The sequence below is a fragment of the Thamnophis sirtalis genome, unplaced genomic scaffold, assembly GCF_051295495.1.
Source record: "Thamnophis sirtalis isolate CommonGarterSnake01/CBP01778 unplaced genomic scaffold, rThaSir2_p1.2 scaffold_7, whole genome shotgun sequence".
Taxonomy (NCBI): domain Eukaryota; kingdom Metazoa; phylum Chordata; class Lepidosauria; order Squamata; family Natricidae; genus Thamnophis; species Thamnophis sirtalis.
The window spans coordinates 8,803,393-8,820,427 of record NW_028261387.1 but is presented as its reverse complement, the minus strand read 5'-3'; the positions used below and the strand labels follow the sequence as shown (position 1 = coordinate 8,820,427).

Sequence of the window (17,035 nt, the reverse complement as noted above, 5' to 3'; positions counted from 1 at the left end):
AGACACTAAAGGTAGTTCTCCACTTACAACAGTTCATTTAGTAACCATTTGAAATTACAATGGCACTGAAAAAAGTGACTTATGACTGTTTTTAACACTTATGACTGTTGCAGCATCTCCATGGCCATTTGATCAAAATTCAGATGCTGGCAACTGACTCAAATTTATGACAGTTGCAGAGTCCCGAGGTAATGTAGCCATGTTTTGTGATATTTTGACAAGCAAAGTCAATGGGGAAGCCAGATTCACTTAACAACCACATGACTAACTTAACAACCGCAGTGGTTCACTTAACAAATGTGGGAAGAAAAGTAATAAAATGGGTCAAAATTCACTTAACAACTATTTCATTTAGCAACAGAAATGTTGGGCTCAATTGTGGTCATAAGTTGAGAACTGCCTGTAGTTCAAAGCATATAAAGTGATGAAACAAGCTTCTGTCCCTGACCCAATTTATAGGTCTCCACTTTCTGCACATTGTATTGGGTCACTTACATATAGACAGTATTTATGAAGTGAGAACATGTTGACTTCAAGTTATCACTGTTTTTGGGGGTGGTTTTTGTTATCTATCCTCACCTCAGTCTAAACCCACATCAACAAAAGATCTGGTCCTGCAACAGAACTTTTCTAGCTCATGTCCACATAGCAATTTACTAGATTAACATAAAACAATCCCATCTCCAAAATTAGATAGGAGAGTTAAACTTCATCAAAATGCCCTTCTATCTCTAAATAGGATCTTGGGGCAGATTTCAGCAGAGACTTAGATAATAAAAGTCACTGAAGAAAACAGGTTAACAAATTAAAAACCTAATAGGTCATAAAGTGTCATGAAAAATTGTGGCAACAATTGCATACAGTCGATGTTGAATGCATTGGGAAGGAGGCATTATTAAAATAGCTGGTTAAGTGATAATTAATGAGTTTTTTTTTACTTGTTCAAGACTGTAATCTTTAGCTACTTTTGTAATTCAACCCCTAATGGTACCGTTCTATCCTCCAGTGGAAATAAATGTCAATTGTTAAATGACTTTTACTATCTCTCTAATTTTTTATTACTAAGCGTGAATTTCTTTTGCCTAATTACACAGAAGAGTCTCAACTCATCAGAAAAATAGCATAATTTATTTGTCTACACTAATAGATCAAATGCTTATTTATCCTCTAATTCTATAGTCCTAATGGAAAATATATTCTTGTCCTACATGTATAATTTCCAAATCACTTATACTCAGGAAGATTCTGTAGTATTCCTTCTCTCAACTAAACATTACCTGCACTATATGGACTCTCACAGCAGTTTGACTAGAAGAAGCTTATTCATGTAAAATATAAATGGGATTTCTAGTGATAAAAGTATCCAAATGCACCTTGCGAAGATTTAAATTTACTTTTGGTTCTGAATGTGCAAACTTTTAAACACTTTCTCACCTCAAGACTAAATTATGGCACTATCAAAATGTTATTGTTCTTAAGTTACAAGCAGAGAACTAATATATGTCACAGTCAGTTTTCCTCCGTGTGATTTTCTTCCATAAAGTACAAAATGTATGTCAGTAAAAGAATCAAGAATTCTTCCTAACAAAACACCAGAAAGCAAGCTTTTCTATTTGTTGAAGAGATTTTTTTCCCCTTTACAAAAACATAAAAAGGCAGATTGAAATTTATCCAATTTACAATCAATGAAAGAACAGACCATAGAAATATATATGAAGAAAGACCATTGTGTAACATTTACAGTTTTAAACTGAAAATCAGAAATAGTACCTTACATGCATTACAAATCTCAAAAAATTAATTTCTTTAAGTATAGTGATGCTCTTGTTTTGGCCCCAAACGTAATATTAGAAACCAGCAGATATGGATAACACAGCCCCTAACCATTTTTTTATTTACTTCAGTATCATTAATGCCAAATCTCAGATGGTTGGAAAGATCAATGTACAGGGCTCAGGTATACTGACTTACTCATCAAAAGACCATTTTTGCTTTTATATTAAACAGGTTTTGACAAATAAATGCAATAAATATAATTAGATTTCATGCAGAATAACCTATAGCCATACTCACAGTTTACTGTGTTTTCCCTTGAAGCAATATTTATCAGCACAAAGCAAAAATATATTTAATTGCCTTTTGACAATACAATTTATTGCTCCAGTGAAGATACTGACTGAATTTGAATTATTGTAAGCAATGAGATTCTCCTATCCCAACCATATATACAACTGACAGAGAAGCAAAAGGAAGAGGGAAAGAAGTAATAGTTCTCATCTCTTGCAGGAACACAAAACTTTAAAATCTTTTTGGAAAACAATAATACAAAATGTAGTCTAGTCAACAATGCAAGACTAGAACTGGCTGGTTGCTAATTCGTTTTGAAGTGCTGCTATTCATAACATGGTACCTGAAGGATTTGCTTAACTACCTGAAGGATTTGTCAAATTACACACAGTTCTGTACAAATGTTATCACTTTCTAGTACAACGCTCTGTTGTTGATGATCAGACAGAAAGATTTCTCATCATGACATCTTACATCTGGAGTCCCATCTCCACAGAAACTTACCTGATAAATTATGTTAAAATTGTAGGATAAAATAACACCAGCCATTTCAGCATGTTTAATAGTTGATACAACTATCTAGTGTTCTTAATTTTTATTCTTTTTATTTAATTGTTTTAATTGTAAGCTAGACAAGAAGCTTATACTTGAAGGTGCTTAGGTCTCCTACATAAATCTTTCACATTTCTTTAAATTGTTGAACTGGAAACGATTTCTGCTGGAATAATCTGTTCAATTCTATAATGCCTGGTTCATATCAGTAAATGATATACATCTTTAGAATGAAAACTGCTTTTTCAAATGGTTATGTCAGGAACAGCAGTTTCAAAAGACAGAAAGGAAAAGAGAAAGGCAACACTAAGATTTTTTTCTTTATTTTTGTGACCAATGCCCTGTATTACATCAACTGAAAATAATCTATTCTATTAGATTTGTTACGCCAATATTTAACTGGAGAGCCTAAAATTAGCTTGCTAATTTGATAAAGAGTCAGGTGAACTTGAACATTTATTTTCACTTACATGCTCTAAAATAGAGCAAGTCTGTAAGACCTTTTTGATCCCTAATATACAATATTTTGATACGTTACCATAAAATTGCTAATGTTATTTATTGATAAATGCAGTTCCTCATTCAACCTGTGTATTATCTCAGTTCATATGCCCTACATCAACAATACAGCATCATCTGTATCATTTCTGGATGATATCACTGCGAGAATATGATTTTATTATATAGATCAGAGATTCTGAATTGAAAATGACAATTTAGACTACTGAATTAAACCTTTCATTTAGTGCAGGAATTAAAATGAATAAAATAAGTTTTTAATATATGACTATGCTACCACTTGAACACAACCACAAAAAGATAGCCCATTATCTCTCTAAATAACTGACTCTGTCGAATTACTCTTACTCTCAGGAGATTTTTCTTAACATGCAATTAGGATCTGCTTTGCTATGTACTGTACTATGGGATGACAGACAACAGGCGCTGGTTGTCTTCTATGTGACATCCCTTCAAATTCTTAATGAGTGCTATTATATTCCGCCTTACTATTCTTTTCTTAAAGCTGAAAATTTTCAGTTCCCTTCATTGTTTCTTACAAAATGTAGTTTCTGATTCCCTATTCACACATGCTTGCTGCCCTTCTCTAGATGCATCCAATTTGTCTGAATACTGTATTTTCTAAAGTATGATGTATCATTTTTGAAGTGTAACATGACAAATGCAGAATGGAACATTCTTATGATTTAGGAATTTATGATTCCTGATCCCATGACTCATGATTTAGGAACTATATCGTGACTGACCATGTGATATTACTGGTTTAGACTCTATAATCCTAAGATATTCCCCCCCCCAAAATGTAAACTAGGTACTACTAAAATGTGTGCATTTTTTAAAAGAAAACACTGCAGAATATTTAATGCTTTCCAAATTTCATTTTCAGCCTGTTTCACTAATCTATCAAGAATTTGGGAAGAAGGAAATCTAGAAAACTTTCTTTTCTAAGAAAAGCAATGTTTAGTATTACTTTTGTTTTGATTTTCAGTAAATTAGATAATTTAATTCAAAAGTGAGTGCTTATTTTTATTCTATATTTTTAAATCTTATATAGATAATAAAACTGGCCAATGTTCATGGCCAATTCTTTTTTTTTAATATCACACATAGATAACAAATTGGCCAATGAAAATACAAGGGACCGCATAGATTAGGATATGTGTTAACATTCATTTCAACAGATTCTGGATGATGCATTAAATTAATGCAATGTTAATAAAAGTACCTTCCAAAATGGTAAACTTATTACCTGAATATCAGAAGCAGGTACTCAGATTGAAAAGACTTGAAATGATATAAATAAGTAATTGCTTAAGAAAGAAAAGAAAAAGCGGTGAGAACAGTAATCAAATAATGCTATTCTTAGGAACCGATTAATTGAATAAGCTGATTCATGTGTTTGTGTGTGTACATAAACCACAAATGACATCTAGTTTATAAAGCACCACTGAATATATAGTACAAACAACTAAGAAAGAGGAACAAACAAAATCATACCTAGAAGTGAAGTCTCCTTTGCAAATGCAGCAGCAATAGCTGGATCCAAAGCTGGCTGACCATCACCAGATGGAAGGTCAGGACGAGTGTAATCTCTACTTTTATCATTATTATACTTTACATTCAAGTTGACCAATTTGGAAAAATCAATCCGTAAGGTACAGCAAGCATTATAAATATTCTGACCATCTAATGCCTGGAAAACCAGAAATATGGAATAAGATGATACAGCAAAATTTATAAAAGAAAATTAAATGTCCACTGAAATTAATCTCAAAATATTTTAAAATGTTTATATCAACTAGATCTTGCTTTATTTGTCTTTAAACTGGCAAGTGACATTTCCTCTCGTGATATAAAGTTCCAACTGATACAACTGCTACTTAATCAGACTGTTTTCAGCTATTCTTTTTCCAATCTGCATTATATGGTGTCTCATTGATTTTTTCCACATCCTCCTTTAATACCTTTTCCTCTCAATTTAGTAGAAAGGCCTTATCTCAATAATTATTTTACTCTCATTTTCCAGAGACATCAAACAATACATGGTAAATCCCAATGTCATTTTTAAATGTTTGGCAGAGGTTGGAATGAAGGATTTCATATGGAGGCAACTTGGTTTCTAGGATAAGTAGGCAGAAGCAAAGTTAAAGTTCCTACTAAAGAAATATGTGCTTCAGTATTTCTAGCAATCTAACCATTTGGAGCTGGCTTAAGAATAAGGCTAAAGAAAGTTAACTATCAGAAAATAAATTATACATTATTTATAGAGATCTACTGATGTAACTACCTACCCATAACATTTTATAGATTTATTGTTAGAAGATTAGGAAATCAGGATAGAATAGTCAAATAGTTGGAGCAGTTTCAGAAACCAAATAAAAAGAGAGAATATCACAAGGGGTGGAATTTGCTCATCACAAATTCTTTTCTTTTCTGTTATTAACAAATTTATAAACACCAAAAAAGACTGACTGGGCATGTAATTTTATTGTTATAGATAGATGGACAGATTCTTATCATTTGCCCCAAAAGGAGAAAATAAGACAATACAAAAGTTACAATCCATACTATCATATAGTTGTCACTATACTGTAGTTTAAGAAAATTAAAAGTATGAAACATTTGTACACTGGGTATTTTTTTTTATGAAACAGCAACTGGCAATAGATCCCCATTTCTTAACAAATAAGGGATGTAAAAGAAACCATAACTCCTAAAATGGCAGTTGTAGACATGAAATGTAGCAGTCCATTAAGATTACCTAAATCTAAGATCAAAACATATTTTAATTACTTTATTCTCATCTTTATTTTTTCTAACAAAACAATCTTAAAACACTTAAAAAGTAAAATACAAACTAAAAAGAAAAATATATTTATCAACAGTCATTGGTTTACTAGTGAATTCACTACTATATTACAATATTATTATAAGATATCACAATCTCTGCCATAGTAACACATATTACTGCGTTATTTGATTGGTAGAAAATATTGCCTTTTAAGATCAAAACATATATACATGTCTAATCCCAAAGTATTATAGTGAGAATACACTCTGCGATCTTAAAAAGCAACTGAAACAGGAGAAAATATAGTAATAATAGTTGAAATCCCTATGACTTCAGCTACCCTCCATTTGTTAGATAGATAAATATTCTGGTTTCGACTGATGCATAGTATTTCTAGATATAAGAAATTAAGGTGCCTTGGAATGACTGGGAAGTTCCTACAGACAAACCAAAGCAATGAAGAATTTATTTTGAAATGTTTAGCATCTGGTGCTAAAGTAATTTGTTGAACAATTACTTTGGTATTATTAAATTCAACCCATTTTAATATTTAAGCAGCTTCTTAGAATTGAAAAGTATAGATAAAGAGAATAATCACTTCAGGATGCGTAAGATAATTTAAAGTTTTGAAAGGTCAGATGGTATAGATAAATTAAAATGCCATGGGAACAGCATAAAGTGGTATTCCACACTATCCAAAATATTGAGAAAATATGTTATTTTAATATATCAGAACCAAAAAATAAATTTAGCCATTTATGGATATAAATAAATGGATAATATCACAGAGCAGCTGAATTTGGAGCTTTATGGTCTTCATTAAGAAAGCTGTAGATCCGTCCTTGATGGTGATGTCCTACAATTCCAAATCACATCACCACCACTCCAAGCAAAAACCAGGTTTAGTGTGTGATACCTCTGCACCTTACTGCAATGAGTCAAGCCTGCTATAAATTAAGTTGCTGGTTGCCACGGCTGCCACGGTGGGTATGAATTCAAAAAGTGCCTCTGAATCTGTACCCAGGGAGGATATGTTGAAATCCCTCTGGCCATAAGCCTGGAGACCGCAGATGGCAACCTGGAGAACGCATCAAGCAGCACAGGCAGAAAAACAGTAGGGACCTGGTCAACAACAGCAATCCCAACTGATCCCTAAGGCCTAGCGTCCCAACTAGAGTCTCCCATCTGCCTATTTCTGGGATAGCAGCACTGATGACCCTCAGAATTTTGCAAAAAACAATAGTAAAAAGCTATCTGAAGCCTTGTTTCAACTGTTTTATACGTTTCTAACACTGGTGTATTTAAATATTATTTTAGATGAACCACACTTTTTTTTCCTTAGGAATAATTGATAATGTTATTAGAACTTGATTGTATTTTACCATAGAAACTATATTGCAATTATCTAACAAATGAACTAAAGGTCAAGATACGGAAACAGGTCTGTATGCAACTGAGCAAAAATGATGTTTTTATCATGAGAGATTTAAAGTCATTATAATTCATCCAATTAAACTCTATAAACAAGCTTGTAATATTTTCCATGTACAAGAATTATGCTTAGTTAGAATAGCATGACAACCTTATAGAGGATTTAAAATTTTATTAAAATTTTAGCCATTAACTAATCCACCATTAGAATAGAAACACCTGGGTAGTCTTTGTAGGGCTAGAGTAATTAAAAATGAATACAGTTGTCAGAACATTTAATCAGCAATAATTAAAATAATATCCTGATTACATATTTCTAGATCCAAAATAAATTATGAAGATCTGGTATTCAACCTTATTATAATCATACTGGTAGACCTGAACTTACGACCACAATTGAACCCAACATTTCTGTTGATAAGTGAGACAATTGTTGGGTGAGTTTTTTCAGTAGACATTGAAGGTCATGGTTGTCATGTCAGTGGGTGAGTGTGGGTGGTCATGTGAATGGGTAGGCATGTCACTCCCACCCAGTCACATGACAACAACCCAGCCACACCTACCCAGGTTTTGTAGCTGTGTTTTCTATGGGAAATGGGTCATGGGTAGGCATGGCCAACTTGATTGGTCTCACCCTTAGGAAATTTCTTTTTAGTCCAACTGTCAATCAAATAGCACAATAAAATAGCACTGCTCCAATATTTAGAATAGAATAGAATAGAATAACAGAGTTGGAAAGGACCTTGGAGGTCTTCTAGTTCAACCTCCTGCTTAGGCAGGAAACCCTTCACACCACTTCAAAAGAATGATTATCCAATCTCTTCTTAAAAACTTTCATTATTGGAGCATTTACAACTTCCGGAGGCAAGGTGTTCCACTGATTAATTGTTCTGTCAGGAAATTTGAGGGGCTCCTATAAAAATGAAGGGAGTCAATCTATTTTCCAAAGCACCAAAAGGCACAACAAGAAACAATGGATGGAAACTAACCAAAGTGAGAAGCAACCTAGGACTAAGGAGAAATTTCCTAAGGGTGAGATCAATCAACCAATGGAATAGCTTGCCTTTAGAAGTTGTGGGTGCTCCAAACCTAGAGGCTTTCAAAAAGTGTGAGGGAAGTACACCCCAGAAGGACAGTGCCAGGCACCACTAAAATAATGTAGAAAACTTAAAATAGCCATTCCCCCTTTAAAAAAAACAAACAAACCCCAAAACAAACACAACAGCTGAGAAGGAAACTAAGAACAACTGCTCAAGCTAACTAAAGCCTGGGTATGCTGCCATTAACCCTTCCAACTCTATTATTCTATGTTATCTATGTTCTAAATTGAGTGCTTCAAAGCAGAAGCAATACAGCTGGCTGGACCACACATGCATTAAATTCACGGCCTATATGATCAAGCCGCATCATTGTCCCCAGTGTAGCCAACACTGCAGCAGCTCTAAAAGGTCTTGGGAAACTCCAGGGAGTATCAGCTGATCACAGAAGTGTTCCTTAATACTCTTTATAATGAAAATGTTTGTAATCTTGTCCTTCTTCCTGAACGGAAGAGGTTATTACCATCCCTAGATGGGCGATTGATGGGTTTCCCTGCCCTGCATTGCAAATGCAACTGTTAAGTGGAGCTATTAACTGAAGGGAGAGAGAAGAGGGAAAAAACCCTCGCTTGCACTTTATTTTTAACCTGTTCTCCGAACTCATAAGCAATTAACTAATGGTTTGGGCAAACTGGTGAGAACCGGTTGAATCCCACCTGTTTGTGTGCATATCTGTGAATGTTTGTATGTCTACGCAAAATACTTTCTTGATTGTGTTATAGCCAAAATAATGTTGAAGATGAGAGAAAGTTAGATATTTGAGAAGTGTGAGGAAGGAAAAACCTTATAATAATCACTATTTGTAAGGTCACACAAAGTTATTTTTCAACGGTTGAATTTGTTCCCTTGAGATCCCTTGACCATATATCAATTTTAGTAATATCAAATGGTTGGTGCTGATATTGATAGGAATAATTACCATGTTGATATAGTATATATATTCTAGGGATTGACCCCTAGGAAGAGACAACTTGTGGAGTTTTTATTTAGTGTCCAGCTTGCCTCCCATTGACAATGGTTTACCAAGCACTAAACTGAACCGTCTGCCAGAGGTGACGTACAATTCGTTTCCTAAGTACTCCTGGAAACAATTAACTTCCATTAGACACCAGAATTGGACTATCCAAATTGGTTCTGTTGCCTCAGAAATGTCATAAGTGGTTCTCATATATATACACAGCTATACAATAGATGCACTAAAAACCTTAAAATGTATTGTTCAACAAATTATAAAACAGAAGAGATGACACATTAAAATGATCTGTCTATTTGAAGACAATAAAATACAATTTTAACAAGCATAATGGTAAAGACATTGAAGACAATGAAAGTTCTTCCCAAGGTTAAAACATGCATGCAGGTTTACTCACAAAAAATTAAGAAACAGTTTCAAACAATTCTGGATCAAAACTCATAGGGACCAGTGTCTTCTAACAGGAATTTTTGTCCTTTATCCCTCCTTATGCAGAGAGGCTTTTACTACCCTCACTGCCACAAATATGAAAGTCAAAACAACCATTATCCACCTCACTCAAACCTCACAGAAAGTTACAGCTGGAGGAAAATTGAAGTGAAAAAAGGCAAATCTATTCCTGATATCCATGTTTTTATTCCCTACAGATACACAAAGTTTAATCTGAGATGCTTTTATTATACTATGATCTAATTTTAGAAAATGAAACTAATTTATTTGTTTTGGTGGCTCATACAAGCTAATGATAAATGCTTCTTTACAACGTAATTTTTAAAGAGTAATTTATGATATAAACACACACACATACACTCATAAACTAATGTAATAATGGAGGGAGGGAGTCATTGTGAGACAAAAATAGAACAATTGGTGCCAATATTCACCTTTGCCACCTGAATAACATGCTAAAAATAACCAGTACTTTATAGCAGGAGGTTGACAACAAAGTTATTTTCATCAGACTTTTCAGAAAAAGTTTTCCTTATTAAATTTTAAACACCTCTGAAGGCCATATTCTGATATAGATTATTTGTAAAAGAATTTTTGCTATTAACCTTTATAAGTAAGAAACCAGTGAACACATTTGATGATTTCTCACCTGAATTATACTTGACCCCTGTCAACTCTTGTATATTTCATTTTTATTTTACTTATTTATGAAGAAAATGTACATGACCACCCAATTTACTCATGATGACTCTGGGCAGCTTATTTTATACTCTGGAGGCAATCTTATTTTTAATTTTTTGACCTTATATCTACATTTTTTTCTTTCTGTACCTACATCTCTTCATTAATTCAGTTAAAAAGTACACATTGTTCAAAGTTTTGAAATAGTGCAACCAACGGATTAACCAACATTGCGCGGATACAGGCGGATAATCTTAATTTTTCACGTTTGGTAGAAATACTATTTATTAAATTTGCATCCTCCACAATCTGCAATATCTCTTGGAGATTTACAAGAATCATATATATTACTGCAATATTGTATTAAAGATAATAGTCTACTGATTGATGGTAAATTCATGTGTAATATAAAATATATTCTCAGGATTTCACCAGCAAATCCTAGAAATAAAAGTGGCACAAATAGGCACTAAATATGAATTATCTCTGAAAAATTAATTGCAAAAAATAAATGAAGCTATTGTTTATAGTAATGGCTACAGTAAAAAGTAAACATTATTTCTAGTGGTATCAAAATCCAAATTACTTTCCTTTCTTTCTCCCATCCAAAGTATGCCAAAAGCTTGAAGCTTATCTTTTTTGAAAGGAAAAACCATTGCCATCTGTCCCTAATTATGTAACAAACTGGGCTAGCAGTAGGTTGGCTGCATCTGAATTTTTGCCAGAACTAGATCTTACATGTATATTATTCGAAAGTTATTTTCCTGTGAAATTTTAATCAGTTAAAAGATCGTCCAGTACAAGTAGCCATCCCAATAATTTAATTTTGACTATGTTATGTATAGTACTCCAGAGTTATTCATTTTGTTATAAAGTAATTTAAAAACGAGAAAGTGTTATTCAAGAATCACTGCTATGCCACAGATATTACATAACTATGTAAATTGGAATTATAAAATCCTCTCTTGAAATCTGTATTAAGATATTTAATTTTCATTATTTAACTTTTGGAGAAGTAACACGCGGTATAAGCGTGCAAAATTCAAGGGAATGTCTTTTCTCTAGTCATCTTAAATATAGCCTATTACATTATTTCCTAATACCAGAGAGAGTCTTCATTTAATAATCCTGATTGGGACCAATATTTCCATTGCTAAGTGAAGGAGTCATCAGCCAAAAATATCCTGTGACTATACCTCTTAGCACTGACAGTTCTGGTTGTGATCATTAGGCATGGACTTTGCCTTTAGGTGAGGATCTCATGTTTCTCCTGCTGTCCTGCACTCACCTCTGCTTTAACACACACCCCCTTTCAACTCTACTGTCCTGCCTATCAACCTGATCACCTCCAGCTGATTTTCTTTCTCACACTACTGAGGGATGCTCAACTGAAGCAGCAAGGCCTTTGTAAGGAGTGCAAATGGCCAAAAAGCAGAGATGGGAAGGGATGGGGAGGAGATAGGCAGCTGCTGCAAAAAAGATGGCAAAAGTCAAGGGGGGGGCAATAGGGGTGGTAGAGTGCAGGGTATCCAAAAGAGCATAGATGGGGGAAACAGGTAGGTGAGAATTGTAAATTTGTCATTTTGAATTACACCTCGAAAAGCCAGAACAGTGCAAAACAGTGGTGCTACATGGAAAAGATAGGATATACTCATTATTATTCCTGTTACTGTATTCTGGATTAACTGTAATTTTCAATTTTCAAGGGTGGCCCGCACATAAAGTACCTTAAATAGTCCATGCAGAGTCCACACCGAACACACTGTAATAGATATATTCAAACTAGGGACTATGACAAATTGCTCGTAACATTTTATCAACTATTCTTCAACAAAGCAAAATAGTGGCTTGTCTTGATATGAGAGACATAAAAGTTTCATTGAAAACTAAACTATCTGTTTTGATCCAGTATAATAATTAAGAAGTCACTAAAATTTGCATTTAAGCTAAAGTATATATAGGATGACTTATTTATAATTTAAAGTTGTGTCCATTCTATCCAACAAAACAAAATTTTGAAAAAAGTACTGTCAATAGATACATATATACTTATTTATATAGGCTAAAGAGAAGTATTTGAAATCATACTTACAAGCTTTGCTTGTTGGGCATTTACAGGATCACCATATTGTAACAACGCTTGAAACTGGTTGTTTTTTGTGAAAGTAATTATTTTCAAGACTGCACCAAATTTAGAGAATATCTGTTGGAGGGGGAAAAAGTAAATGAATATTCATATATTCAATAAACATATACATAAAGCATACTGTGCTTTATTAGAAGACAAAAATGGGGTGAAATATCATCTTTTCATTTCTACTAGGTCTGCCGCTACCCTTTGATTCTTTCTTCATGTCACTTAACAGATTATTTGTTGTACGTCCACTGCAACCATCAATCTCAGGTAGGAGCAAAAGCCCTGATCTTGCTTGCTTGCCACTAAATTGGGAATCATCATCATATTAGCACTGTCGTTTTCTGGCTAGTGAACCATGTAAAAAAGAGAATGAAAATTACTCATAAAGACAACTTACTTGGTGAAGAACATCAAGAGTTACTGGGTAATACATGTTGTCAATAATTATTCTAAGGACTGGACTCTGAGCTGGAGTTACTGCACTCTCACTAACAGTAGTTCCACTTATGGGAGTATTTGTTGTCTGTACAGCAGTTACTGCTTGCAGGACAGCTTGAGCTCGCTATATGCAAAGAAAAAGAAAAAATAATAATGCATGTGGATTAAGTTTAGGAATCAATATATTCAGTAATTGCCTCAAACCATGCTGAAAAATAAATTAATCACAATAAGCAACTCTTAGCCGACTATATCTAACCAAAGAAATATCACCACCCACATTAGCGGAAGAGAAGCTAAAAGTGAATTATGCATTAAGCCTGGTTGCTCAAAAACAATAAATTAGAACTATACTGAAGGGTTAGCTACTAGTAAATAGTAAACCTAGAACATATTGTAGATTGGCAAGCATGCATGTTTGATGTTTGTATTTCTTCCCATGGGCATGGGACCCACTGTTCTGCAACCTATTCTGTAAAGAAAATGGAGAGAAACAAGCAAAATACTGCCATTTTTTGTAAAATACTCTCAAAATTTATAATTTAGTTTTAAATTTTTAGTAATCTATTTTCTTGTAAGAAAATATTTATAGAGAACAAATCTTTAGGGCATAATTTTATTTGTTAAATCTGTTTTTTATTCACCTTTTCATTGGAATAGTTGATTTTTGCAATAATCTTATGAATTAATATCCCTCATTATTTTTACCAAATAAACGACTTGGCCCCCCCAAAAAATCACATTAATTTTAATCTCCTTATTTAAAAAAGAATTCTAAACAAAAGCTAACATTAATGCAGGAAGTCACTGTAAAACAAAATCTAGAACAATTACAAATGAATAGAACTCTAACATTTATTACAATGTGCAAAGGTTCAAAGAAATGAAGTTCAATTCAATGAGACTTCCATTATCTCAACAAAGCAGATCAAAGTGAAGGCCTTTTTCAAAACAGCAACTAAATGACATGCCTTCAAAGTGCTTTATATTTCAAAGTGCTTTGCAGATTTGATGGCTTTTCTTCTGCTTCTGGGGTTGCATCCTTCAACTTTCATTTTCATATATGGAGCACAGTAGTAGTTGAATTCTATGATGAACTCTATGACTCAGATACTGGCACAAGTATATTTTGTTTCCTTCAACTCTCCACTTGATTAACAGATTAAAATGGGCCATGTGAAGCATTGCAGTGTGTTTCTGGGAGTCTGGGAGGGTGAAAACGTGATGTAGGGAGGGCATGGGAGACCAAAAACAGCCCCCTTTTTGGTGAAAATGGGATGTGTGGAGTGCTTCTGGGGGCTGGAGAGGGTGAAAACACAACGCATGTAGGGTTCAGGAAGCCAAAAATGCCTGTATATAGTGTATAATACGCACCTAAATTTTCACCCACTTTTAGGGGGTGTCTTATACTCTGAAAAATATGGCATATACAGGTGGTTTAAAAATTATTACCCTCTCCCCTACACAAGGTCATCTGTGGTTAAGCCAAATGCAATTTTGAGGATGTGTTTGGGCATCTAGGCTTATTTTGCAAGCAAGTATAGTAAATGTTTGCCATACATTTTATTATGGGCAATGACTTTTATGGTAGGGAAAGCCAGATTTTCAAACTGAGGTAAGACGAATTATGTCTTTTTCTCTTTCACCCTTCTGGATATTCCTGGTAGCGCTGAAGATTCAGCTGCAATCTCTTTGTTCTGATTAGTAAATGCTTTAAGAATATTTGAATCAGTATCAAGAAAAATAGACTAGCCTGATCTGTGTAATGGCAATTTAGTTAAAAGAAAAGAATGGCATTTTGTTAAATATATTTGGTTGGGAACTTGAAGCTGACAGACACTGCATAAATGCAATCCCACTGCTGAAATTTAGGAGATTTTAATTCTGTTATGATAAAGTTCCTTAGGAAAAGCTCAGGATCCTATGGACTCTATTACAACTATGTGTTTATCACTCTTGAGTTCAGCAGAAGCAGGATTTATTCACTAGACCTCATTTTTGTACAGGTTTAGTCTTAATTATTGAAGCCAATGATTTATTTATCATGGAAAATCATTATTTGACTGCGATTAACAGCAATAGCACTTAGACTTATATACCACTTTACAGTGCTTTACCACCCTCTCTTAAGCGGTTTACAGCATCAGCATATTGCCCCCAAGAGCCGAGGTGGTGCAGTGGTTAGGGTGCAGTACTGCAGGCCACTTCAGCTGACTGTTATCTGCAGTTCAGCGGTTCAAATCTCACCGGCTCAAGGTTGACTCAGCCTTCCATCCTTCTGAGGTGGGTGAAATGAGGACCCAGATTGTTGGGGGCAATATGCTGACTCTGTAAACCGCTTAGAGAGGGCTGAAAGCCCTATGAAGCGGTATATAAGTCTAACTGCTAACTGCTAACAATTTGGGTCCTCATTTTACCCACCTCGGAAAGATGGAAGGCTGAGTCAACCTTGAGCCTGGTGAAATTTGAACTGACAAATTTCACTCTAACCACAGCATCACCATAAACTCCAAATTGATGGAAAATCCAAATATAAATGTCTACCTTGGAAGATTCATGTATATTTTCTAAGATCTCTCATTAAATTTCTTATAGGCTGCGATCTTCTCAAGGCACTAGGTTGTGATATAAGATTTTGTTTGCCAAATGTGCTAGGACAAAATATGCTTAAATAACTTGTGTCACTCTGGGTAGTTAATTTTTGGTTCTGTGTCTAATGAATTGGGATCATTCATTAGATCATGGTTCAGTTATCTAGGGATCAGCACATTATATAAACACAGCTGATGGATCTGAATGTTTTCAATTCAAAGACATTCTGGCTCCTCTGGCATTCCTGAGAGCTGCAGACAATTAAATGATGGTGTTTGACAGCTAGAGTGCAGGTGGCATGACATGATGATGAGCATGTCTAAATAACAAAAAATATTACTTGTTTTCATTGTTGCATATGCCCTAATGCTGGCTAGTGGATAATTTGTGTGATAAAGAGCCTTTTGTGCATGGACCCCAGGTATCCTGCTGTGCAAACCAGCTGAAGGATTGCTGTTACTAATTTGCAATGCATTTCTCATATAAGTAATTTGCATTTACAATTATATGGATATGACAGTTTTAACCATCAGAGATAGATGCAGACATGACACCATCTGGTCCTACATTTTGGCTTATCCAACCTGAGGATATTAACTTTGGAGGATTGAGGCATATAATTGTTTTCTGGATTCTTATCTTTTAAAAATTTTGGAATCTTAAAACTTTGGCTTATTATATGAAATTCAGGTAATGTAAACACCTCATTGAGGAAAGCTATAGTTATCACCATATTGACAAAGACAAAGATAATAAATCTTGTTAGAAAAATGTTACATCTAATTTAATTTTGTTTTAACTATAGGGGCATAAATATCTGGTTACAATGTCTTGCCAAGCACAAGATAAAATGTAATTATTTTTTTTAAAAATCATACGAAGCCCATTCCTACTTATGGCTGTAGGCACTTTACAAATAACCATGTGGAATAAAAATTTGTAAACCTCAACTGAAAGACCTGGGTAAATAAAAGATTTTAATTCTTCTATTAAATTGTAACACGGAAGAGTTAACTTTAGCTTCAACAGCAAATGACTGCAAAGTTTAGGCTCCTCCATGCAAAAGACAAAAATATTTGTTGATGATAGTATGTCTACGAAAACAAATAGTACATCAATAGTACTATGATAATACTGTTGAATCAATATATTGAATCTCAGGTGAGGAGAGCTGATATAAAAGTGTATAGTGTAAAATATGTATTTCCTATACCAGTAGCAAATCCTCAAATTTAGAACAGGTTGCAGGATTTAGGCATGATATTTTACCCTATATAAATAGGATAATTATATATTTTTCAATTGAA

General features: G+C 34.0%; 1 protein-coding gene across 4 annotated transcripts in view; it reads right to left on the bottom strand.

Moving 5' to 3' along the window:
- The window catches only part of PTBP2 (polypyrimidine tract binding protein 2), a 69,041-nt gene that overhangs the window by 12,266 nt on the left and 39,740 nt on the right, over window positions 1–17,035 (bottom strand). For all 4 annotated transcript variants that reach the window (XM_087719289.1, XM_087719290.1, XM_087719291.1 and 1 more), the window contains exons 6-8: window positions 13,096–13,260; window positions 12,654–12,764; window positions 4,636–4,831 (exon numbers count right to left, since the gene is read on the bottom strand). In XM_087719289.1, coding sequence (XP_087575415.1) covers window positions 4,636–4,831; window positions 12,654–12,764; window positions 13,096–13,260 — 472 coding nt within the window. The remainder of the gene's footprint in view (window positions 1–4,635; window positions 4,832–12,653; window positions 12,765–13,095; window positions 13,261–17,035) is intronic.